The sequence below is a fragment of the Callithrix jacchus genome, chromosome 16 (genome assembly GCF_049354715.1).
Source record: "Callithrix jacchus isolate 240 chromosome 16, calJac240_pri, whole genome shotgun sequence".
Lineage (NCBI taxonomy): Eukaryota > Metazoa > Chordata > Mammalia > Primates > Cebidae > Callithrix > Callithrix jacchus.
The window spans coordinates 53,822,826-53,850,044 of NC_133517.1; the positions used below are offsets into that span (position 1 = coordinate 53,822,826).

The 27,219-nt window shown below is 47.5% G+C and overlaps 1 protein-coding gene and 1 pseudogene across 3 annotated transcripts in view; both read right to left on the bottom strand.

Annotated features, from left to right (window-relative positions):
- The window catches only part of IQANK1 (IQ motif and ankyrin repeat containing 1), a 69,916-nt gene that overhangs the window by 9,828 nt on the left and 32,869 nt on the right, over positions 1–27,219 (bottom strand). For all 3 annotated transcript variants that reach the window (XM_078352961.1, XM_078352960.1, XM_035276985.3), the window contains exons 6-7: positions 26,979–27,170; positions 26,737–26,862 (exon numbers count right to left, since the gene is read on the bottom strand). In XM_078352961.1, the coding sequence (XP_078209087.1) occupies positions 26,737–26,862; positions 26,979–27,170 (318 nt within the window). The remainder of the gene's footprint in view (positions 1–26,736; positions 26,863–26,978; positions 27,171–27,219) is intronic.
- Positions 21,772–22,953, bottom strand: LOC144579743 (small ribosomal subunit protein uS2 pseudogene; annotated as a pseudogene).

Genomic DNA, 27,219 nt, shown 5'->3' on the forward strand with positions numbered 1-27,219 from the left:
GGCAGGGCTGACCAGGGCCTGCTGTCTAGTGTAGCTGGCTCTCTAATAACTGCATGGTGGTGGAAGGGGGCGAGGCAGTGGCTGAGGAGAAGGGCCAGGTGGTGCAGGGAGACTCTTGTACTCAGAATTAGGCCTGGGAAACAGTTGGGGCCCAAGGAGCTGTCGGCTGGAGAGCAGAGGCCTGGGAGAAGGAGAGCAGGTGGTTAAACGTGGGCACCAAGGCCAAGAACAGACCAGGAAGGTGTGGGCAGGCTTGGCAGCGGGGCCAGACAGAGGTGACAGACACACAGAAGGCAGCACAGCCTCAGGGGTGAGCAGCGGCGTTCCCACAGAGCAGGGGGTTTGTGATGTCAGAGGGAGGAAGACAGGCTGAGGGGAAAGAGCTCTCCTATAGCTCTTCCAGGGAGACTGGCCACAGACATATGCAGACAGGGAGATGGAACAGCAGAACGGGGAAGAACTCACAGATGTGGGGAGGGAAGCGGGCAGAGGAGACGAGAGGGAGAGTAGCAGTGGCACAGCGCAGCATGGCCTCAGGTGACCGCCATCCTGGCTGAGCAGGTGCCGACTCAAGCGCTCATCTACAGATGCGGGGGCAGAGACAACAGAAGGGGCGGCATGGGGGCCTGCAGGTCTGCGGGAGGCCAGGGACACGCAGGCACCAGTAAACTCACCTCCGTGGCCACCTGATGGGTCCACAGGCTAATGACAGCCTGAGGACCAGCCCTGTGCTGTCTGCTTCACAGCAGCTGGGACCAGAATCTTGAAGCCCACCAGGGCCAACATCAAAATGTTACACAGACATTTGCTTTAAATAGAGCGCAAATACGCATATTTCTAGACATTTACACACTGCTGGGCTGCCCTCTGCTGAGCAGCTTCGCCTGGGTGCCAACCCTCCAAGAAAACCCGTCCACGTGCCGCCCGAGTACAGCTCAGTGCCTGCTACTGCCCTCTCCTGGCCCTGTCTTTTCTTCGATTGGCACCCAAATCCTCCAGCTTCTGAGCCTCATTCCCCTGCAGCCACAGGAGCCCCTTCCTTGTCCCCGCCGGGGTCTTACCCTGGCTAGTCCTCCTGCCTGGAAGCCCCTCAGATGCTCACAGCTCTCACTCCCTCATCGCCGAGATTTCCCTTGGACGCCACCTCAGCAAAGCCCACTTTGGCCACCTTTCTTAAAATTCCAGCCCAGCCCTGCCCACCCTGGTACCCTGGTATCTCCACTGCACTATGAATTGTGACAGAAGGGACTTTGTTTTGTTCAAGGATGTGCCCCAAGCACCTAGAGCAGCACCCAGCACAGGCCTCCTGTCAGCTGGCCAGTGGCTGAGTTAATGAGCGGATGAGCTGAGCAGTTCCTACGTTAGTGGACACCTACTTGTTTTGGCAGATAAATGGGCATGCAGGAGAGATGATCACACAGACATATTCACTTGTGCACATTTCGCTGCACATTCATTTGTCAATGACTGTCTATATTTGTAAATATAAATTTACTAATATGAACGCGGGTGGGTGAGTGGAGGAATTTATGAATATGCAAATGTGACCCTCACTCTGGGGTCCTAAGGACAATAGCATGAGAGCAAGGGTGACTTCAGCTTAGCTTAAAATCATCTTAATCCCTGAAATTGGCAAAATGACTCCAGACTGCTGGTGCCCCCAATACCCAGCAAAAGCTAGATCCTCAGTGAAAAAAGAGTGAAACATACCTTCCTAGGGTTCAAAGTATTCCTACCAATAAAACATATGACATGGCCAGGCAAGGTGGCTCATGCCTGTAATCTCAGCACTTTGGGAGGCTGGGGCATGCAGATTGCTTGAGCCCAGGAGTTCAAGACCAGCCTGGCCAACATGGCAAAACCGCATCTCTACTAAAAATATCAAAATGAGCCCATGTGGTGTGTGGGTAACCCCCCTATAGGCACCGAGGAATGAGAGCTAAGTAGAACCCTGGCACAGTTAGGGCTTGAAGAATATCTCACTTTACAGTGTTACGACTCAGCTATTTCCTTTTATATAATCCTTTACATAATCATATATTAGTTTATAGAATTAGGGCTTGAAGAATCCCTTTATATAATCCTCTATATATAATCATATAATGGTTGATAGTGTGAGTGCCTAAAGAATATTTCCCTACATATATACCTATAATTATATCTTAGTCCATATCGGAGGAATGCCTAGAGTGGACACGGTACAGAGCATGAATTAAGGAATAAGCAGCTTATAATCAGAGGAATGCCTGGAGCAGACACAGCGCAGAGCATGATTTAAGGGAAAACAGTTATACAAGGACAAGAATCCATGGCCCAGGCGGCAGCGTTCAGCTGTGTGGCAGGCTTGGGGTGAGAGGCACTCCTCCTGCTGAAGGAGTTGTAGGACCCTGCTCCAGTTCTTGTGGAGGGCCGCCCTCAGACCGGCAATCCACCTTGGTGACTGTGAACTTTATCAGCTCTTGCTGCTGTGCTGCTCGAAAAGCATCTTCCCATAGAACCCACTGGCAGCTGCCAGCAGGTGGCGGACAGCTCTGTCACTACTGTGTGACTTAAAGCATCTTCCTATAAATCTTCTTAGAAGTAGTTTGCCCATAGATAGAAGTATTGCACACTGCACCATCTTCACTGCGCACGGCCCACATTCAAGCCTCGGTGACCTAATGGGGGTGGACCCCTTACTGCGCACGGCCCTTGCCTTCGTGGGAATGGGCCCCTTGCTGTGCACTGTCCACCTCCTGGCCTATGTGACCTAATGGGGGTGGACCCCTTGTTTTATTGCTCACGACCCTATCACTATCCTTAAAGATGATGTCATTCAGCCGGGTGCGGTGGCTCACACCTGTAATCCCAGCACTTTGGGAGGCCAAGGCGGGTGGATCACGAGGTCAAGAAATCGAGACCATCCCGGTCAACATGGTGAAACCCCGTCTCTACTAAAAATACAAAAAATTAGCTGGGCACAGTGGTGCATGCCTGTAATCCCAGCTACTCAGGAGGCTGAGGCAGGAGAATTGCCTGAACCCAGGAGGTGGAGGTTGCGGTGAAACCGAGATCGCGCCATTGCACTCCAGCCTGGGTGAAAAGAGCGAAACTCCGTCTCAAAAACAAAAAAAGATGACTTCACTCACTGCCCTGCCCCCTAACCTATACACAATAAATACTCAGGCTTCTGGACATTCAGGGCCTTGCCTGACTCTGCTTATAGGTGGCGTGGCCCCCCGAGCCCAGCTGTGTTTTCCTCATACTTCTGTGTTCTGTCTCTTTATTTTGCAGTTCCTGCACCTCACTCAGCACAGCATAAGGCTCACCCCATGACCCTGTGCCCTCAGCCCCACAGTGGTGCAGCACGCTGGTAGTACCAGCTAGTCCAGAGGCTGAGGCACAAGAATCGCTTGAACCTGGGAGGCAGAGGTTGCAGTGAGCTGACATCATGCCACTGCACTCCAGCCTGGGCGACAGAGGGAGACTCTACTCAAAACAATAAATAAAATAAAAAGGAACAGGAAAATACAAGAAAATAGAGACAAAAATCTGCAGAAACTACAGATTATAGAAATAGCTCCATGAGGGATACGGATATTAAATTTATCTACAGATTTTCAAATAACTATATTTACTTTGCTCAAACAGAGAGACTAGATTGAGAATTTTAGCGGAGAACTGGAACCAAATAAGTTTTTAGACATGAAAACCAAAATTAAGAACAAAGTGCATGGATTTGATAACTAGCTGAATACAGCTGAAGAGAGAATTAGTAAACTGAAAAACACGTCGCAAGAAAATATCCAGAATAAACTCAAATAAAAGGATGGAAAATACAGAAAAGAGGGTAAAAAACTGTAGTAGTTATTGGTGCTGATCATCAAACACGTCCATCCCTCCACCTTCTAGGTGTAGCATAGGATCACACTTCCTGACCAATTTGTGGTTACGTGGAGCCAAATGCCTAGATCTGACCCATAAGCCATAAGTAGAAGTGTTTGTGCCAGACCCTTCTGAACTCTTTCCCTCTGGTACAGTGACCAGTAATATTCAAGATGGTGGTCGCTTTGTCAGCCTGGGTCCCTAAAAGACTACAATTACCAGAAGCCCTCTGTTAACCCTCAATGGACATGTAGCGTAAGTAAAAAGTAACAAGTCTTTTATCTGGCGTAAGACTTGTTATAAAGCTACTGTAGCCAAGACATGAGTATTGACACAGGGTAGATCCACTCATTTTGTTTTATGCCATTGAGATTTGGAGACTGCATGTTCCACAGCACATCTGTATTAGTCTGTTCTCCCGCTGCTATAAAGAACTACCTGAGACTGGGTAATTTATAAAGAAAAGAGGTTTAATTGACTCACAGTTCTGCAGGCTGTACAGGAAGCATGGCTGGGGAGGCCTCAGGAAGCTTACAACCATGGAAGAAGGCCAAGTGGAAGCCAGCACATTTTATATGGCTAGAGAAGGAGGAAGAGAGAGTTGGGGATCTGCTGCACACTTTTAAACAACCAGGTCTCATGAGAACTCACTACCATGAGAAGAGCATGGAGAAATCCACGCCCCCACCTGGCCCCTTCTCCAACACGGAGGATTACAATTCAACATGAGATTTGGGTGGGGACACAGATCCAAACCATGTCAACATCCTAGTCTATCCTGGTTGATACAGAAATGTACACGCTATGGCGAGATCTACCAAACACATATTTGGAGAGTGAGGAAAAGGACAGAAACAAAGAGGTAATGACTGAGAACTTTCCAAAACTCTCTCATGGGGAAAAGGCAAAACAAGGTGGGAAGGCTAGCTTTTATCTGGCGTAAGACTTGTTCTAAAGCTACTATAGTGAAGACATGAGTGTTGACACAGGGTAGATCCACAGACCTATGGAACAGTACAGCAATCCCAGAACAGAGCTATGAGTATACAGACCCTTGACTTAGGGCACAGGTGATGGTGTAGAGTGAGGAGGGTATTCTTTCACAAAGACTGTGGGTGCTCTCAGGACAACTGTGCATCCTTATGAGGAATAAAGCTTGAACATGACCTTTATTTCATGTTCAAAGACAGACCAAAATAACATACAAAAATCTATTAGAGTGGATGATGGCTCTGAATGTGAAAGATTTCTAAGACTGCACAATAAAATACATTTATGTCCTTGGGAGAATGGAAGGACTTCCTTAACTGACATGAAGACACCAACCATAAATGAAAAGAATGATAAAATTTACTACAGTAAAACAAAATTTTCCATGAGATTATATAACAGTAAGAGAGTGAAAAGCAAGTAAATCAGAAGACGCCTATAATACATACAACTGATCTAGAATATACAAATACGGTCCATAGAGCGATAAGGAAAATACGTCAGACAACCCAGAGAAAAGTGGTCGCTACTGTGAACAGGCAGCACTCAAACATATGTAACCAACTGACCAGTATGCCTAAGAGTTCTCACTTTCATTAAAGGCAAGGAAATGCAAGGTAAAACTGCAGTGAGACACCACTACACATCCACCATGAGTCTGCATTAAAAAACACTGGCATAGACCAGGCGTGGTGGCTCACACCTGTAATCCCAGCACTTTGGGAGGCTGAGGCAGGTGGATCACCTGAGGTCAGGAGTTCGAGATCAGCCTGACCAACATGAAGAAACCCTGTCTCTACTAAAAATACAAAATTAGCCAGGCGTGGTGGCACATGCCTGTAATCCCAGCTATTTGGGAGGCTGAGGCAGGAGAATCACTTGAACTTGGGAGGTGGAGGTTGTGGTGAGCCGAGATCACACCATTGCACTCCAGCCTGGGCAACAACAGCAAAACTCCATGTCCAAACAACAACACTGGCAATCACAATGTCTGTGAGAGCATGATGAGGCAGTGGGACTGTGACACATCATTAGTGGGAGTGGATAAACTGGTATAACCATTTTGGAAAACTGCGCACATGTGCACCAAGAGACATATACAAGCATATGTGTGTGTCATAGCAGTGCCATCTAGCCAAAGCCTGGGGACAAACCGAACGTTCATTAGCAGTAAAACGGATAAACATGTTATAGATATTTATAGAAAGTCTCCATAACAATGATCGTGAATGAACTGTAGCTACACAACAAGACTGAGTCTCACAAATATAGCCAGTAAAAGAAGAAGCCAGATACCATCGAACAGCTGCCATATAAATCATTTACAAATAGCTCAGAAACAGTGAAGAAAAGCTATATTATTTAGGTATTCATGCTTAGGAATGGATTGATGAATGAATAAATGAGGGATGATTTGAAGATGTAATAAAGAAAAGAAAGTAAGCACTGACAAGCCCACGGCCAGCATATACCGAATGGGCAAAAACTGGCACAAGACAAGGATGCCGTCGCTCACCATCCCTATTCAACATAGTATTGGAAGTCCCAGCCAGAGCAATCAGACAATATAAAGAATAAAAGGCATCCAAACAGGATGAGAGGAAGTCAAACTGTCTGTTTGCAGACATCGTGATGCTATATCTAGAAAACCACATACTCTCAGCCCAAAAGCTCTTTCAGCTGCTTAACAACTTCAGAAAAGTTTTAGGGTAAAAAATCAATGTACAAAAATCACTAGCATTCCTATACACTAGCAACAGCCAAGCTGAGTGCCAAATCAGAAAGGCAATCCCATTAACGACTGACACAAAAAGAATAAAATACTTATGAATACAGCTAACCAGAGAGGTTAAGATCTCTATAATGAGAATTATGGAACACTGCTTAAAGAAATCAGAAAAGACAAAAACAAATGGAAAAACATCCCATGCTCATGGATAGAAGAATCAATATCATTAAAATGGCTATACTGCCCAAAGCAATTTACAGATTCAACGCTATTCCTATCAGATCAGTACACCAAGCATATCATTCAAAGGACTAGAAAAGACTATTTTAAAATTCACATGGAACCAAAAAGGAGCCTGAATAGCCAAGGCAATCCTAAGCAAGAACAAAGCTGGAGGCATTGTGTTACCCGACTTCGAACTATACTACAGAGCTACAGTAACCAAAACAGTATGGTACTGGTACAAAACAGGCACATAGATCAATGTAACAGAATAGAGAGCCCAGAAACAAGGTTGCATACATATGTACAACCACCTGATCTTCAACAAAGCTGACAAAAACAAGCAATGGGGAGAAGACTCCATAGTCAATAAATGGTGCTGGAGTAACTGGCTAGCCGTATGCACAAGATTGAAGCTGGACCCCTTCCTTACATCATATATAAAAATCAACTCATGATGGATTAAAGACTTAAATGTAAAACTCAAAACTATCCAAACCCTGGAAGACAACCTAGGGAATACCATCCTGGACATAAGAACAGGCAAAGATTTCATGACAAAGACACCAAAAGCAATCATAACAAAAGCAAAAATTGACAAGTGATTAAGTTTAATCTAATTAAACTTAAGAGCTTCTGCACAGCACGAGAAACTATCATCAGAGTAAACAGACCTACAGAATCTGCAAACTGTGCATCGGACAAAGGTCTAACATCCAGCATTTATGAGGATCTTATACAAACTTACAAGAGAAAAACAACCCCACTAAGAAGTGAATGAAGAAAACGGGGCTGTTCTGTGTGCAGCGGTGTTTACAATTCCACCAGTTACAAATGTATTCATTACTTCTCCACTCCCACTGCTTCACTTGACTAGCCTAAAAAAGAAAAAGAAAACAGTTTTCAAAATAAGACATGGATAGAAGATTCTTCTATCCATGAGCACGGGATGTTTTTCCATTTGTTTTTGTCTTTTTTGATTTCTTTGAGCAGTGTTCCATAATTCTCATTATAGAGATATTAACCTCTCTGGTTAGCTGTATTCATAAGTATTTTATTCTTTCTGTGTCAGTCATGAATGGGATTGCCTTTCTGATTTGGCACTCGGCCAGCAAGCATATGGAAAAAAAAAAAAGCTCAATATCACTGATCATTAGAGACATGCAAATCAAAACCACAGTGAGATATCATCTCATCCCAGCCAGAATGGCTATCATAAAAAGAAAATACCAGATGCTGGTGAGGCTGTGGAGAAAATGGCACACACACACTGGTGGTGGGAGTGTGAATTAATTCAGCCACTGTGGAAAGCAGTATGGCAAGTCCCCAAAGACCACAAAGCAGAACTACCATTCAACCACCAAGAAATCCTTGTACCATAAAGACACATGCACATGACTGTTCACTGCAGGACTGTTCACAGTAGCAAAGACGTGGACTCAACCTAAATGACCATCAGTGACAGACTGGATAAAGAAAATGTGGTACATGCACACCATGGAATACTAGGCAGCTATGAAAAAGAACGAGATTGTTGGAATGCACTTGGGGGTGGCTGACAAAATATTACAGAAAATATTATGGAAAGTTGTAGATTAGCCTCAAACCTTTTGGAAGGCCAAAAATTTTCACTGGGGCAGGCCAAAGGTGGCCGGCCAGTCAGTCCATTACTAGGGAAGATATAGGGATGATATAAGGCTTTCCCTGGCCGGCATGGTGGCTCAAGCCTATAATCCCAGCACTTTGGGAGGCCGAGGTGGGTGGATCACGAGGTCAAGAGATCGAGACCATCCTGGTCAATATGGTGAAACCCCGTCTCTACTAAAAATACAAAAGATTAGCTGGGCATGGTGGCATGTGCCTGTAATCCCAGCTACTCAGGAGGCTGAGGCAGGAGAATTGCCTGAGCCCAGGAGGCAGAGGTTGCGGTGAGCTGAGATCATGCCATCGCACTCCAGCCTGGGTAACAAGAGCGAAACTCCGTCTCAAAAAAAAAAAAAAAGGCTTTCCCAGCTTAAGTCTGTTTACCCCACATCCCTTTCTCTCTACATTAACTCTTTACTCATGTAAACTTTGTGCTGTGTGGCCCTCTCAGGGGAGATCAAGGGAGAATTACCTGTTAATAGTGTTTACTCTGGGCCCAGAACCTAAAATTTCTATCATTCCTATAATCACTATTTTAACCATGTTAATTATCCACAAATGTGTTGACTTAGAACCTGTTTGCAATCTTTTACTGAATAAATATAACAATGCAGAGGGAGTGTTGGTTGATTGATTGCATTTCGCCCTCTGAAAGCAGCTTCAACCATCCCTAGCTCACTTGAATCCCTGTAATGGTGTGAGAGTGCATTCATTCCTCCACTGTTGAGTCAGAGTCTGCAGAACAGAACTCCCCAGGCCGAGTACTCAGTAAGTCATTGGTACCCACTGGGATTGCCAAGCTTGGGGAGGCATTGCTTCAGGCTAGGGACTCATCATGGGACAGCAGTTACCAGCAAAACAAAAATGGTATCAAGCTCCATTGAGGAAGATACACTGCTACTTTCCAAAGCCCGTGGTTCCTGACAAGGGGCGCGCTGGACATAAAACTCTAGAAACAAGTGAGGAGAAATCATGCACAGAGCCAACAAAGAAACAGGGAGTAGGACAAAGGAAGCACTACAGCTAAAAAAAATGTGTCTGAAGCAGGGAGAAGGAAAAGGAAAGCACTACAGTTCCAGGAATGTAGCTTAAACAGGGAGAAGGACAAGGGAGGCACTACAGCTACAGGAATGTGACTTATACAGGGAGAAGGACAAGGAAAGCACTACAGCTCCAGGAATGCGACTTATACAGGGAGAAGGACAAGGGAAGCACTACAGCTACAGCATGTGACTTACACAAGAAGAAGGACTAGGGAAGCACTACAGCTCCAGGAATGTGTCTGAAACAGAAAGAAGGACGGGGGAAGCACTACAGCTACAGGAATGTGACTGAAAGAGGGAGAAGGACAAGGGAAGCACTACAGTTACAGGAATGTGTCTGAAACAGGGAGAAGGACAAGGGAAGCACTACAGCTACAGGAATGTGACTGAAACAGGGAGAGGACAAGGGAAGCACTACAGCTACAGGAATGTGACTTAAACAGGGAGGACAAGGGAAGCACTACAGCTACAGGAATGTGAGTTACACAGGGAGAAGGACAAGGAAAGCACTACAGCTACAGGAATGTGTCTGAAACAGGGAGAAGGACAAGGGAAGCACTACAGCTACAGGAATGTGACTTAAACAGGGAGAAGGACAAGGGAAGCACTACAGCTACAGGAATGTGACTGAAACAGGAAGAAGGACAAGGGAAGCACTACAGCTACAGGAATGTTACTTACACAGGGAGAAGGACAAGGGAAGCACTACAGCTACAGGAATGTGAGTTACACAGGGAGAAGGACAAGGGAAGCACTACAGCTACAGCAATGTGAGTTACACACGTAGAAGGACAAGGGAAGCACTACAGCTACAGGAATGTGAGTTACACAGGTAGAAGGACAAGGGAAGCACTACAGCTACAGGAATGTGAGTTACACAGGGAGAAGGACAAGGGAAGCACTACAGCTACAGGAATGTGAGTTACACAGGTAGAAGGACAAGGGAAGCACTACAGCTACAGGAATGTGTCTGAAACAGGGAGAAGGACAAGGGAAGCACTACAGCTACAGGAATGTGACTTACACAGGGAGAAGGACAAGGGAAACACTACAGCTACAGGAATGTGACTGAAACAGGGAGAAGGACAAGGGAAACACTACGGCTACAGGAATGTGACTTAAACAGGGAGAAGGACAAGGGAAGCACTACAGCTACAGGAATGTGACTTAAACAGGGAGAAGGACAAGGGAAGCACTACAGCTACAGGAATGTGACTTACACAGGGAGAAGGACAAGGGAAGCACTACAGCTACAGGAATGTGACTGAAACAGGGAGAAGGACAAGGGAAACACTACAGCTACAGGAATGTGACTTAAACAGGGAGAAGGACAAGGGAAGCACTACAGCTACAGGAATGTGACTGAAACAGGGAGAAGGACAAGGGAAGCACTACAGCTACAGGAATGTGACTGAAACAGGGAGAAGGACAAGGGAAGCACTACAGCTACAGGAATGTGAGTTACACAGGGAGAAGGACAAGGGAAACACTACAGCTACAGGAATGTGACTTAAACAGGGAGAAGGACAAGAGAAGCACTACAGCTACAGGAAAGTGACTGAAACAGGGAGAGGAACAAGGGAAGCACTACAGCTACAGAAATGTGACTGAAACAGGGAGAAGGACAAGGGAAGCACTACAGCTACAGGAATGTGACAGAAACAGGGAGAAGGACAAGGGAAGCACTACAGCTACAGGAATTTGTGTGAAACCGAGAGGACAAGGGAAGCACTACAGCTACAGGAATGTGACTGAAACAGGGAGAAGGACAAGGGAAGCACTACAGCTACAGGAAGTATCTGAAACAGGGAGAAAAAAAGGGAGCACTACAGCTACAGAAATGTGACTTACACAGGGAGAAGGACAAGGGAAGCACTACAGCTACAGAAGTGTGACTGACACAGGGAGAAGGACAAGGGAAGCACTACAGCTACAGCTATGTGAGTTACACAAGGAGAAGGACAGGGGAAGCACTACAGCTACAGCAATGTGAGTTACACAGGTAGAAGGACAAGGGAAGCACTACAGCTACAGGAATGTGAGTTACACAGGTAGAAGGACAAGGGAAGCACTACAGCTACAGGAATGTGTGTGAAACAGGGAGAAGGACAAGGGAAGCACTACAGCTACAGGAATGTGAGTTACGCAGGTAGAAGGACAAGGGAAGCACTACAGCTACAGCATTGTGAGTTACACAGGGAGAAGGACAAGGGAAGCACTACAGCTACAGGAATGTGAGTGAAACAGGGAGAGGACAAGGGAAGCACTACAGCTACAGGAATGTGAGTGAAACAGGGAGAGGACAAGGGAAGCACTACAGCTACAGGAATGTGAGTTACACAGGTAGAAGGACAAGGGAAGCACTACAGCTACAGGAATGTGAGTTACACAGGGAGAAGGACAAGGGAAGCACTACAGCTACAGCAATATGAGTTACACAGGTAGAAGGACAAGGGAAGCACTACAGCTACAGGAATGTGAGTTACACAGGTAGAAGGACAAGGGAAGCACTACAGCTACAGGAATGTGACTGAAACAGGGAGAAGGACAAGGGAAGCACTACAGCTACAGGAATGTGAGTTACACAGGTAGAAGGACAAGGGAAGCACTACAGCTACAGCATTGTGAGTTACACAGGGAGAAGGACAAGGGAAGCACTACAGCTACAGGAATGTGTGTGAAACAGGTAGAAGGACAAGGGAAGCACTACAGCAACAGGAATGTGACTTAAGCAGGGAGAAGGACAAGGGAAGCACTACAGCTACAGCAATGTGAGTTACACACGTAGAAGGACAAGGGAAGCACTACAGTTACAGGAATGTGAGTTACGCAGGTAGAAGGACAAGGGAAGCACTACAGCTACAGCAGTGTGAGTTACACACGGAGAAGGACAAGGGAAGCACTACAGCTACAGCAGTGTGAGTTACACAGGGAGAAGGACAAGGGAAGCACTACAGCTACAGCAGTGTGAGTTACACAGGGAGAAGGACAAGGGAAGCACTACAGCTACAGCAGTGTGAGTTACACAGGGAGAAGGACAAGGGAAGCACTACAGCTACAGCAATGTGAGTTACACACGTAGAAGGACAAGGGAAGCACTGCAGCTACAGGAATGTGAGTTACACAGGGAGAAGGACAAGGGAAGCACTACAGCTACAGGAATGTGACTGAAACAGGGAGAAGGACAAGGGAAGCACTACAGCTACAGGAATGTGAGTGAAACAGGGAGAGGACAAGGGAAGCACTACAGCTACAGGAATGTGACTGAAACAGGGAGAGGACAAGGGAAGCACTACAGCTACAGGAATGTGACTTACACAGGGAGAAGGACAAGGGAAGCACTACAGCTACAGGAATGTGTGTGAAACAGGGAGAAGGACAAGGGAAGCACTACAGCTACAGCAATGTGAGTTACACAGGGAGAAGGACAAGGGAAGCACTACAGCTACAGGAATGTGAGTTAAACAGGGAGAAGGACAAGGGAAGCACTACAGCTACAGGAATGTGAGTTACACAGGTAGAAGGACAAGGGAAGCACTACAGCTACAGCATTGTGAGTTACACAGGGAGAAGGACAAGGGAAGCACTACAGCTACAGGAATGTGTGTGAAACAGGGAGAAGGACAAGGGAAGCACTACAGCTACAGGAGTGTGAGTTACGCAGGTAGAAGGACAAGGGAAGCACTACAGCTACAGCAGTGTGAGTTACACACGGAGAAGGACAAGGGAAGCACTACAGCTACAGCAGTGTGAGTTACACAGGGAGAAGGACAAGGGAAGCACTACAGCTACAGCAATGTGAGTTACACACGTAGAAGGACAAGGGAAGCACTACAGCTACAGGAATGTGAGTTACGCAGGTAGAAGGACAAGGGAAGCACTACAGCTACAGCAGTGTGAGTTACACACGGAGAAGGACAAGGGAAGCACTACAGCTACAGCAGTGTGAGTTACACACGTAGAAGGACAAGGGAAGCACTACAGCTACAGGAATGTGAGTTACGCAGGTAGAAGGACAAGGGAAGCACTACAGCTACAGGAATGTGAGTTACACAGGGAGAAGGACAAGGGAAGCACTACAGCTACAGCAATGTGAGTTACACAGGGAGAAGGACAAGGGAAGCACTACAGCTACAGGAATGTGAGTTAAACAGGGAGAAGGACAAGGGAAGCACTACAGCTACAGGAATGTGAGTTACACAGGTAGAAGGACAAGGGAAGCACTACAGCTACAGCATTGTGAGTTACACAGGGAGAAGGACAAGGGAAGCACTACAGCTACAGGAATGTGTGTGAAACAGGGAGAAGGACAAGGGAAGCACTACAGCTACAGGAGTGTGAGTTACGCAGGTAGAAGGACAAGGGAAGCACTACAGCTACAGCAGTGTGAGTTACACACGGAGAAGGACAAGGGAAGCACTACAGCTACAGCAGTGTGAGTTACACAGGGAGAAGGACAAGGGAAGCACTACAGCTACAGCAATGTGAGTTACACACGTAGAAGGACAAGGGAAGCACTACAGCTACAGGAATGTGAGTTACGCAGGTAGAAGGACAAGGGAAGCACTACAGCTACAGCAGTGTGAGTTACACACGGAGAAGGACAAGGGAAGCACTACAGCTACAGCAGTGTGAGTTACACACGTAGAAGGACAAGGGAAGCACTACAGCTACAGGAATGTGAGTTACGCAGGTAGAAGGACAAGGGAAGCACTACAGCTACAGGAATGTGAGTTACACAGGGAGAAGGACAAGGGAAGCACTACAGCTACAGCAATGTGAGTTACACACGTAGAAGGACAAGGGAAGCACTACAGCTACAGGAATGTGAGTTACGCAGGTAGAAGGACAAGGGAAGCACTACAGCTACAGCAATGTGAGTTACACACGTAGAAGGACAAGGGAAGCACTGCAGCTACAGGAATGTGAGTTACACAGGGAGAAGGACAAGGGAAGCACTACAGCTACAGGAATGTGAGTTACACACGTAGAAGGACAAGGGAAGCACTACAGCTACAGGAATGTGAGTTACACAGGTAGAAGGACAAGGGAAGCACTACAGCTACAGGAATGTGAGTTACACAGGGAGAAGGACAAGGGAAGCACTACAGCTACAGGAATGTGAGTTACACACGTAGAAGGACAAGGGAAGCACTACAGCTACAGGAATGTGAGTTACACAGGTAGAAGGACAAGGGAAGCACTACAGCTACAGGAATGTGAGTTACGCAGGTAGAAGGACAAGGGAAGCACTACAGCTACAGCAATGTGAGTTACACAGGTAGAAGGACAAGGGAAGCACTACAGCTACAGCAATGTGAGTTACACACGTAGAAGGACAAGGGAAGCACTACAGCTACAGGAATGTGAGTTACACAGGGAGAAGGACAAGGGAAGCACTACAGCTACAGGAATGTGAGTTACACAGGTAGAAGGACAAGGGAAGCACTACAGCTACAGGAATGTGAGTTACACAGGGAGAAGGACAAGGGAAGCACTACAGCTACAGCAATGTGAGTTACACACGTAGAAGGACAAGGGAAGCACTACAGCTACAGGAATGTGAGTTACACAGGTAGAAGGACAAGGGAAGCACTACAGCTACAGGAATGTGAGTTACACAGGTAGAAGGACAAGGGAAGCACTACAGCTACAGGAATGTGAGTTACACAGGGAGAAGGACAAGGGAAGCACTACAGCTACAGCAATGTGAGTTACACACGTAGAAGGACAAGGGAAGCACTACAGCTACAGGAATGTGAGTTACACAGGGAGAAGGACAAGGGAAGCACTACAGCTACAGCAATGTGAGTTACACACGTAGAAGGACAAGGGAAGCACTACAGCTACAGGAATGTGAGTTACACAGGTAGAAGGACAAGGGAAGCACTACAGCTACAGGAGTGTGAGTTACACAGGGAGAAGGACAAGGGAAGCACTACAGCTACAGGAATGTGACTTACACAGGGAGAAGGACAAGGGAAGCACTACAGCTACAGGAATGTGACTTACACAGGGAGAAGGACAAGGGAAGCACTACAGCTACAGGAATGTGACTTACACAGGGAGAAGGACAAGGGAAGCACTACAGCTACAGGAATGTGACTGAAACAGGGAGAAGGACAAGGGAAGCACTACAGCTACAGGAATGTGACTTAAACAGGGAGAAGGACAAGGGAAGCACTACAGCTACAGGAATGTGTGTGAAACAGGGAGAAGGACAAGGGAAGCACTACAGCTACAGGAATGTGACTGAAACAGGGAGAGGACAAGGGAAACACTACAGCTACAGGAATGTGACTTACACAGGGAGAAGGACAAGGGAAGCACTAAAGCTACAGGAATGTGAGTGAAACAGGGAGAAGGACAAGCGAAACACTACAGCTCCAGGAAGGTGACTTACACAGGGAGAAGGACAAGGGAAGCACTACAGCTACAGGAATGTGACTGACACAGCGAGAAGGACAAGGGAAGCACTACAGCTCCAGGAATGTGACTGAAGCAGGGAGTAGGACAAGCGAAGCACTACAGCTCCAGGAATGTGTCTTAAACAAGCAGCATTACAGAAGAAACTCAGCCTGCTTAGTAATTAATAATCGGCAAGGCAATCAGGTGTATTTTACAAAAAGATAAGAAAAAAAGGCACTACAGGCTGGGTGGAGTGGCTCACACCTGTAATCCCAGCACTTCATGAGCCCGAGGCGGGTGGATCACGAGGTCAAGAGATCGAGACCATCCAGGCCAACATGGTGAAACCCCAACTCTACTAAAAATACAAAAAAAATTAGCCGGGCATGGTGGTGTGTGCCTGTAGTCCCAGCTACTTGGGAGGCCGAGCCTGAGAATTACTTGAAACCAGAAAACGGAAGTTGCAGGAGCCAGGATTGCGCCACTGCACTCCGGCCTGGTGATAGAGTGAGACTCCATCTCAAAAACAAAATTTAAAAAGGGCGTCGCAGGCCAAAGTCAAGTGACTGAGTGAAAAAAAAGGGGGGGGGAATGCTCCCACAGAGAATCTGTACTCAAGCTGGCCCAGATGGGGGGTAGCGATCAGCACGTGGGCACAGCCAGCTCAGCTGCCATCCCAGGACCTGTGCCGCTGGGCTGCTCTCCGCAGGTGTCCCACAGTAAAATTTCGCGTGTTCTTTGTATACAAGCAACATCCCAAATTGTAATTCTCTGCGAAGATTTAAGTAAACTTCAGGATTTGTAAAACCTTTCTCTGGTATTAGCCACTGTTGCTATTCCAATTCTACTCTTAACGTGGCTCTTTTCAAATCCTATTTAAGTAAAACAGTAACCTCTGAAGGGGGAGAAGTTACAGCTAGCCCATGAAGCTAGTGAGGAGCAGTTAAAAGCCAGTCACATAGCTTTGCTCCTCAGTTAAAAAGAAGTTCCCAATGGGCTAATGAGCTGCAAAACCGGTTTTCTATCTTAAAAAGCAAAGTGACTAGCACGAGCTTCACTTACCCTTAATTTTGTGAATTTAAATGACAAATTTCAATCAGCGATAAAAGAGGCCCACGAATTAGCTAAAAATCAATGAAAAGCTAAGCATGTAAAACCACACTTTATCCTTGAAAGAAGAACTCTGAACCAAATTAATATTAGTTGAATAAAGAAGTAAAAATGTGCCCATTCTCAGAAAGCGGAAGAAATGTGTACGTAAGTCAGGTGAAGACATAGGCGCGAACAGCTGATGAGAGGTAGTTTTGCTCGGCTAGCAAGTTTCTGTTTTCAGAAAAGTTTGCCAGTTTAAAGTTCGGAAACGGTCAGCCTGAAAACTCAGTTGCAAGATTGAAGCTATTCGGCCTGTGACTTGGTTAAAGTATATCCTTTGAGTCTCTGCTTCAGAGATAAAACATAAGCTATAAAAAAAAAATTCCATGTGTAAACATATTAGTTAAAAGTTAAAGAACTATCCAGCTTTTCTGTGAACTGGACATTAAGATAAAGCACATGTGGGCCGGGCGCAGTGGCTCAAGCCTGTAATCCCAGGACTTTGGGAGGCCGAGGCGGGTGGATCACGAGGTCAACAGATCGAGACCATCCTGGTCAACATGGTGAGACCCCGTCTCTACTAAAAATACAAAAAATTAGCTGGGCATGGTGGCGCATGCCTGTAATCCCAGCTACTAGGGAGGCTGAGGCAGAATTGCCTGAACCCAGGAGGCGGAAGTTGCGCCATTGCACTCCAGCCTGGGTAAGGAGAGCGAAACTCTGTCTCAAAAAAAAAAAAGAAAGAAAGAAAGAAAAGATAAAGCACAGGTTTTTCTTAAAGCACTAACCTGCTCTTTTGCAAAGATTATGAAAAGCCTCTTAGCACAGGCACAACTCCTAGAATTTCCAGTACACCAGCAGCAGCCAAGAAACTGCGTCCTCCTCAAAGATGGAAAGGAGGAAAAACGCACGCCAGCCTAAAAGAGACCCCGCGAAGTGACCACACGAGCCTGGACATCACCTCCTGGAGGAATGCTGAGGACCAGCGAAACTTAGAATTTGTTTATGTTTTATTCTTTCACTCTGCCTGCAACCTATCCCTGCTACACTGTATCAAGCTCATCTTGTAATCTAGTTTTCTGCCCTGGAAGCTAAGGTAACACCCGCTTCACAGCTTCTAACAAACGAACTGCTTAACTAGAAGAGATGAATGTGCCCCCCGCGAAGTTCCTCAGTCACGGCGTACAGTGAACTGAAATGCAGCTAACGCGACAGGTCAGACACAAAACGTTCACAGTTACGCTAACGGCCTTGAGAGCCTCAGCCGGTCTTCCTGGCAACTGCCGGTGTGGCCATGGCATCTATTACTGTCAGTACAAACAGCTGCTCTTGCCGATAATCTGGCCAAAAATGATAAAAAGGTGCGCACGGGCACCTCCCCTGGCTTGCCCAGTTTGTCCGTTTACCCCACATCGCTTTCTCTGTACTCTGTTTACTCATGAAAGCTTCGTGCTGGATGGTCCTCTTAGGGGGAGATCAAAGAGGAATTACCCGTTTTCTCTGTTTACCAATAGCGTTTATGCTGGGCCTGGAACCTAGAACTTTTACCATTCCTATAACCACTCTTTTACCATGTTAACTAGCCACAAGTGTGTTGACTGAGAACATCTGTTCGCAACCTCTTACTGAATGAATGTAACCATGGAGAGGGAGTCTTGGTCCAGCAGTTGCATTTCGCCCTCTGAAAGCAGCTGCAACCATTCCTAGCCCACTGGAATCCCTGTAACGGTGTGAGAGTGCATTCATTCCTCCTCCGCAGGTGGCGACTAACGTCGCATGAGATTATGTCCTTTGCGGGAACTCGGATGGAGCTGGAGGCCATTATCCTCAGCCAGCTATTGCAGGGACGGAAAACCAAACACCATATGTTCTCACTTGTAAGTGGGAGCTAAAGGATGAGAACTTATGAACACAAAGAAGGAAACGACAGACACCAGGGTCTACCTGAGGGCGGACGGTGGGAGGAGGGAGAGGATAGAAAAGGTGACTGCTCAGTACTGGGTGTAATTCACGGGTGGGGAAACAATCTTTGCCATGGATCGTTATACAAATCCCCATGACAAGTTCACCTACATAACAGACCTTTACATGCACCCCTGAACCTAAACTAAAAGTTAAAAACAGATTACTTAATATCTCTGTGCTTAACTTCCTTTGTATATAGTAAGAAGATATAAAGTCTTTATAATAAATATAATATAGTCTTTATAATATAGGAATATTAACAGTACTACAATCAGTTTTGTTGAGAGGATTAAACTGGGGACTTTACACATATTTCAGTAAAGTTTTTTAACTTGAGAAAAAGGAAGCAAACATTATTAAAATTCAGGATGTGATTATCTGGGGAGAGGTATGGAGTTCTGGCAGTATTTTATGTCTTGAGTCAGGTGGTAACTACATGAGTATTTCCTTTGTGGTAACTAATTGAGACACAGCTTTGATTTGTGCAACGTTCTGTAAGTCATTTGTATTTTACAGAGGAAGACAAAGGTGTACAAAATCCAGGAGTGGCTAAAAGCAGAGAAGGGAGGAAGGGACAACCAGATAAGTAGGATGGAGAACAGACGTCTGAGTGAGGAGGAACGGACAGCCAGGTAAGCAGGATGGAGGAGTGAACAGACGTCTGAGTGAGGTGATGATTTCAAAACTTAAAAGAAATTGTGAATACTCATTTAAAATAATAATAGCTACCATTTATTGAGAACTGACTCTATACCAGGAATTGTGCCAAGGAATTTCATTATCTCATAAATCTTCATAAAGCAAGCTGTTATCAGCCCCATTTCTGAATATATGGAAACTGAGATTCAAATAAGCCTCAGAACTTGCCAAAGTTCTGTCTGTAAGTGGAAGAACTGGAGTAGACAGAAAATGGGTGAAGAGGTAAGAGGAGAATATAATGAGTGAGCTTGTGAGTGTCTTAATGAACAGGCAATAAATGAATGAGTGAGTGAATTAATGAATTCAACTATAAGAGAATGAAGATTAATGGAATGAGCTGATGAAATGATGAAGGGATACCTGAAGAACTCAACACGAATGAGTGTTGAAAGGGTAAATGAGATCAAGTTAGTTGAGCAAGTGGATGGACGAGTTGATGGGTGAATTTCTTGTTCAACAAAATGTTTCAGGGCCTGTCATGTGTCAGCCAATACACATGGCATTGGGGCAGACGATGACGGGGTGACCGAGACACAGCCCTTCCTTGCTTCCTCATAATCTTCTGTCAAGTAAACAGCATAAACCTGTGTGTGAATGGATGAGTGGATGTCTGAATGAACGGTAGATAAATGAATAATTATTTAAACATGGTATAAGGTTGGAATTGGCACATTAATGAGTGAATACGCTGCTAAGTCTATAAATAAATGATACGGGGACAGACTTGGTGGCCCACGCCTGTAATCCCAGCGCTTTGGGAGGCCAAGGTGGGTGGATTACCTGAGGTCAGGAGTTCAAGACCAGTCTGGCCAACGTGATGAAACCTTGTCGATACTAAACACAAAAAAAAACAAATTAGCTGGGCATGGTGGTGCATACCTGTAGTCCCAGCTACTCAGGAGGCTGAAGCAGGAGAACTGGATGAACCCAGGAGGCAGAGGTTGCAGTGAGAGTCCACCACTGCACTCCAGCATGGGCGACAGAGCAAGACTCCATCTCTAAATACATAAATAAATGACTCATGAGTTAATCAGATAATTATGAATTGATGAAAGAGCAAACCAATGCCTGGCGAGACTGGATGAAGTGTGTCAGTGTATGGACACAATGATTGGGGAGTGGTGGAGCGATGGTGGACAGCGAGATTCAGCTCTTCCGCATCATTGCTGAGATTCTGTCTACCTGTCTCATCAGTTATTGAGAGACGGCAAAATCACCTCCTGCCATTGTGTCTGTTTTTTGTTTCGTTTTGTTTGTTTTCAGACAGAGTTTTGCTCTTGTTGCCCAGGCTGGAGTGCAATGGCACGATCTCAGCTCACTGCAACCTCTGCCTCCTGGGTTCAAGAAAGTCTCCTGCCTCAGCCTCCTGAGTATCTGGGATTACAGGTATGTGCCAACATGCCCGTCTAATGCTGTATTTTTAGTAGAGACAGGGTTTCACCATGTTGGTGAGGCTGGTCTTGAACTCCCAACCTCAGGTTATCCGCCTGCCTTGGCCTCTCAAAGTGCTGGGATTACAGGCATGAGCCACTGCGCCTGGCAGATTGAATCTGTTTATTTCTACTTGTAGTTCTTTTTTTTTTTTTTTTTTTTTTGAGATGGAGATGGAGTCTTGCTCTGTCTCCCAGGCTGGAGTGCAATCTTGGTTCACTGCAACCTCCACCTACCAGATTCAAGCAATTCTCCTGTCTCAGCTTCCCAAGTAGCTGGGGCTACAGGTGCCACCACACCCAGCTAATTTTTTTTTTCTTTGAGATGGAGTCTCACTCTATTGCCCAGGCCAGAGTACAATGGCAGAGCTCACTGCAACCGCTGCTTCCCGGATTCAAGTGATTCTCATGCCTCAGACTCCCGAGTAGCTGGGACTACAGGAGAATGCCACAATGCCCAGCTAATTTTTTGTACTTTTAGTACAAACAGGGTTTCACCATGTTGCCAGGCTGGTCTGAGTCTCTTGACTTCGTGATCCATGTGCCTCAGCCTCCCAAGTAGCTGAGATTACAGGCATGTGCCACCATGCCCAGCTAACGTTTTTTTGTATTTTTAAGAGAGACAGCTTTTCTCCATGTTGATCAGGCTGGTCTCGAACTCCTGATCTCAGGTGTTCCGCCCACCTCAGCCTCCCAAAGTGCTTTGGATTACAGGTGTGAGTCACCTCGCCCAGCCTACTTTTTTTTTTTTTTTTTTTTTAGAAACTCGATGTTTATTTTCCATGAATTTTATATGTTATTTAAGGGGCCACACAAGAACAGCTTAAGACCATTCAGTGGTTGCTCCTACCCATTCAGTGGCCTGAGCAGTGGGAGCTGCAGACCAGTCTTCCGTGGCAGGCTGGGTGCTCCAGTCTTCAGCAGGGAACTGCTGGATAGGCACAGAGGGCATCTGCCCGCCTTCAGACCAGTCGGCTACCTCAGGCTGAGCGGCAGTGAACTCAGGAGCTGGAGCAGTCAGTCCATTCACCCTGAAATTCCTCCTTGCTCACAGGGTTTTCAGCAGCAGCCTGCTCTTCTTTTGCAATCTCTTCAGGATCTCTGTAGAAGTAGAGGTCAGGCATGACCTTCCACAGGTGTTCACGGGAAATGGTGCCATGCGTGCGCAGAACTTCCCGAGCCAGCATCCACCACATCAAACCCACTGAGTGAGCTCCCTTGTTGTTGCATGGGATGGCAATGTCCACACAGCGCAGAGGAGAATCCGTGTGACACAGAGCAATGGTAGGTAGGTTGACATAAGACACCTCCGTGAGAGGCTGGTGGTCAGCCCTTGGGTCAGTGACCACAAGCAGCTGTGGCTCCCGGAAGGCTGCCTGGATCTGGTTGGTGAAGGTTGCAGGAGTGAAGCGGCCAGCAACTGGAGAGGCTCCAACCTTCAGAGGGCCATGCTGAAGGCAGCAGCAACCTTCAGCATGGCCCTCTGGACATTGCTGGAGAATATGACACTGGCATCAGCAGGGTTTTCAATGGCAACAATGGTCCGAGCTGCCAGGAGAAGCTTCTCCCAGGTCCTCTTCAGATTTATGATGTAGATGCCATCACTGTTCCTTTTATAGACATACTGTTCCATCTGGAAGTCAAGCTTGGTGCCACCTAAATGGGCTCCCGCTGCCAGGAACTTGAGGACATCCCCCCCTTCAATTGCAGGACAACAAGGGCTCCGGACATCGTGAAAGTTTCCCTTTAAGTTATGACGGGAACCCAGAACAATGCCGGATGGAGCCCTCGCAGGCAGCACGGAAAGGGCAGCCTACTTTTTTAAAATCCAAAATGACAATCCATCTTTTAATTGGGAGGTTTAGAATATCCACATGGACTGAGATTACTGATAGGGTTGAGTTAAAATCTACCATTTGCTGTTTGTTTTCCACTGGTCCCAGTGTTATTTTGCTTTTCCTCTTTTCCCAACTTCTCTGGCATTATCTTTTCAGAATTCCATTTTATCTTCTTCGTCGGCTTATTAGCTCCAACTCCTGACGCTGCAGCTGTTGCTTTAGGCTCTAGTGTATACAGCTCTAACCCGTCACAGTCTATTTCCAGTGGCATTAAATCACTCCACACGTAAGAACCTTGTGACAATACACTTCCATTTATTCCTCCCAGCTGGAGTGCACTGGCGCGATCCCAGCTCACTGCAGCCTCTGCCTCCCAGGTTCAAGCGATTCTCCTGCCTCAGCACCCTCCAAGCAGCTGGGATTACAGGCGCATGCCTGTAAACAGAACATTCACAATCGACATTATTTTAGCCCAAGTTTAATAATTGTTTGGTTTTTTTTTAAGAGTCTCCCTCTGTCTCTAGGCTAGAGTGCAGTAGCGCCATCTCAGTGATTCTCCTGCCTCAGCCTTCTGAGTAGCTGGAACTACAGGCGCACAGCACTATGCCCAGCTAATTTTTGTATTTTTAGTAGAGGTGGGGTTTCATCATGTTGGCCAGGATGATCTCTAGCTCCTGACCTCATGGTCTGCCCGCCTCAGCCTCCCAAAGTGCTGGGATTAGAAGCGTGAGCCACCACACCTGGCCAAAAGTTGGGTTTTAAAAATTGATTTAACTGCTTTGCTAAACTGAAGGGATTTTCAAGAGTGGCCTCATTTTCTGTTTAAAATTCCTAACCTCAGTACTTCTTAGAGGCGCACTCACAAATCCAGCTCCCCATCTCATAGGGACTTTTCTAAGAGGGTACATGTTAGACACTTACTGTTTAGAAGGAAAAGGGAAATTGTTCATGTCCTTCTTACATTATTTTTTTCCTCAAGTTGGGTAAGGATTTAAGGCAGCATTGGGTTCCGCTCCTTCAAGACCCCCAGATTCCTCTTCCTCTGGTCTCCCTGTCCTCTGCTTTGTGAGATGTATTGTCGGGGCCAGGTTAGGGGGTCCCAGGGCTTTTCATAGGTGAGAGCTCTTTACTATGCTTTTAATTTTTCTTTTTACGAGAGAACATGGGTGTTAACTTATTAATTCAACAAAGAGTTTGTTACAACTGGGCTGAGTGCTCCTGCACATCGAATTCCCAATCTTGCAAAACCATCCTTAGAAGTTTCACCTTCACTGTTCCTGGGTCTCTAAGTCCATTCTTTGGGTTTAAACATTTAAATTTGTTTCTGACACCCAGGAGGCGGAGGTTGCAGTGAGCTGAGATCGCGCCAATGCAATCCAGCTTCACTTCGGCTGTCCTAGGAGGTGTGAGGAGGTGTGCAACACCTCCGGTGTTTATCTGCCATCATTACATCCTCTTTGGTGAAATTTCTCTTCATGCCCTTGCTCATTTTATGCCTAGACTGTGTTTTATTTGCTGTTGAAATTTGAGTTGTTTATATGTTCTAGACACATGTCCCTTGTCAGATGCATGGTTTACCAATGTTTACTGCCGTCTGTGGCTTGTCTTTTCCTCTTGACAAGTCTTTTACGAAACAAACGTTTAACATTTTGATGAGGTTTAGTTTATCAATTTTTTTGGGGGGGGTGTGCTTTTTGTGTTATGTCCAAGAACTTTTCACCAAGTCCTAGGCCCCAGAGATTTTCTCCTATGCATTCTTCTAAAAGTTTTGTAGCTTTATACTTCACATTTAAATCGATAATCCACTTGGAGTTAATTTTTTATGGGGTGTGCAGTTCTGGTAACACTAACCCCTTTGCCTATGAATGACCAACACTCCAGCATCATGGAGTGCACGACCCCCTGGCACCCAAGAGCTCCCCCAGCACACGCAGCTGCTGCCCTTCTCAGCTCTCCGGGCCTCCATGCCCCAGGCAGCAGGTCTGCCAGACACCCCAGCACCCCTGACTCCCACTTGAACCTCTGGACACCTCAGTCTCCTCGGCCACTCCCTAAGCTCACGCCGCCTCAGCCCTACCCGTCTCTACCAACCCAGAAAGGACCCTTTGCAGACAAGGAGAAAGAAGAGAGGAGCAAGACAGGCTCCCAGGCAGTACCCACAGGAGGAGAGTCGAGGGGTACGTCCCTAGCTGGGCAAAGGCTCTGGCAGTGGTTGAGCGGAAGCATCTCCCAGGTGTCTGAGTGGGCCTGAGGCAGAACACAGGCTCCAGGCAGCACCTCCAGGTTTTCGTGATGTGGGGTGAGGTTGGGAGTGGGATGGGGGAACATAATGACTGAGACGGGAGAGGGACTGGGGTTCAAGTTAAGTTGATTTAAATGAAACCAAGGCGGGAGAAGTTCGTGGCCTGGTTTTCCAGCCACTGCTCCAACAGGCAGAGTCAATCCCGGGCCCAGGACAAGTCCAGGCATGGCATCTCCGGTCTAGCCCAGGGCAGACTCTTTATTTCACTTTACTTTATATTTTATTTTATTCTCATTCTGTTGCCCAGACAGGAGTGCACTGGGGCAATCTTGACTCACTGCAACCTCCAATTCCAGGTTCAAGCAATTCTGCTTCAACCTCCCGGGTAGCTGGGATTATAGGCGCCCACCACCACGCTCCGCTAATTTTTGTATTTTCAGTAGAGGCAAGGTTTCACCATGTTGGCCAGGCTACTCTCAAAATCCTGAGCTCAAGTGACCCACTGCCTCTGCCTGCCAAAGTGCTGGGATTACAGGTGTGAGGGCGTGAGCCACCATGGCCAGCCACACTGTCATTTTTTTTTTTTGAGACAGAGTTTTGCTCTTGTCGCCCAGGCTGGAGTGCAGTGGCACAATCTTGGCTCACTGCAACCTCTGCCTCCCGGGTTCAAGTGATTCTCCTGCCTCAGTCTTCCAAGTAGCTGGGATTACAGGTGTGTGCCACCACACCCAGCTCATTTTGTATTTTTTGTAGAGATAGGGTTTCTCTATGTTGGTCAGGCTGGTCTTGAATTTCCAACCTTAGGTGATCCGACCGCCTCAGCCCCACCCGGCCCAGATTGTCATTCCTAACACATGCTAACTCTGTGGCTGGGCCACAGAATTCCTGCCTAGAGCCTTTTCTCTTAAACCGGCGTGCTGAGAGTGAGGAGCTGGGTTCGTGGGCCCCATGCTTCCCCCACCACCATGAGTTCTCTGCCAACCCTGGAGTCGCCAGCCTCAGTTTCTCCATCAGTAACACCATTTCTTCAGGCAAAGCATGGAAGGAAATGACATGAAATCCAACACCAAAGGCATTCACAAAATGGGAGCGGCTTCCGCCTTCATTGCAGACTGACAAAGTCAGGACTTCTGGGAAGGGAATGGGGCACCGGCAGGGCTGGCAAACAGCTCTAGCAGGGCCACTTAGGCTCCTACAGCTTTCAGAGACAGAGTGGGTGGGGTGAGTCTTGCCCTGCCTCGGTGTGCACCCCCTAGACTCACACCTGCCTGGTCCACACCTCCCGTGGCCCTCACCTGCCTGGCCCATACCTCCCAGGGCCCACATCTGCCCGGCCCACACCTGGAGCCCACACCTCCCAGGGCCCACACCTCCTGGGGCCCACATCTGCCCGGCTCACACCTCCGGAGCCCACACCTCCAGGGCCCACACCTCCCGGGGCTCACACCTCCCGGGGCCCACATCTGCCAGGCTCACATCTCCGGGGCTCACACCTCCTGGGGCCCACATCTGCCCGGCCCACACCTCCGGGGCTCACACCTCCCGGGGCCCACACTTCCCAGGCCCACACCTGCTCAGGGGTGCTCCCGTCCTCTGCGTACACCCGTGGGTCTGCTCCGAGCTTCAGAAGCACCTCCACAGCTTCCAGGTGGCCCGCAAAGGCTGCGCGGTATAGCGGCGTCCGACCGAAGGCGCCCTGCAAGACGGGCTCCTGAGCAAGATCCAGGCCTTGTCCCGGGGGGAAGGAGCCCCCCGCGGGCTCTGGACCGCGCCCCTTGGCGCTCGCTTCCGCCTGCAGCCCAAGGCGCTAACCTTGCTGTTGGGGCTGGCACCGAGCTCAGCCAGCAGCTGGATGGCCAGGGGCTGCCCGCCCGCGGCCGCCTCGGACAGCGGCGTGTTCCCGTTGCTGTCCTCGCACTCCACCAGGGCCACGCGTCGCTGCAGCCGCCGCGCGTTGCCCGCCTCGTCGTGGCCCACGCCCTCGCGGGTCAGCAGCTGTTCCACCTGCGCCGCCCCGCAGCGGTCACCGGGCCTCGCTCCGCCCACGTGCCCC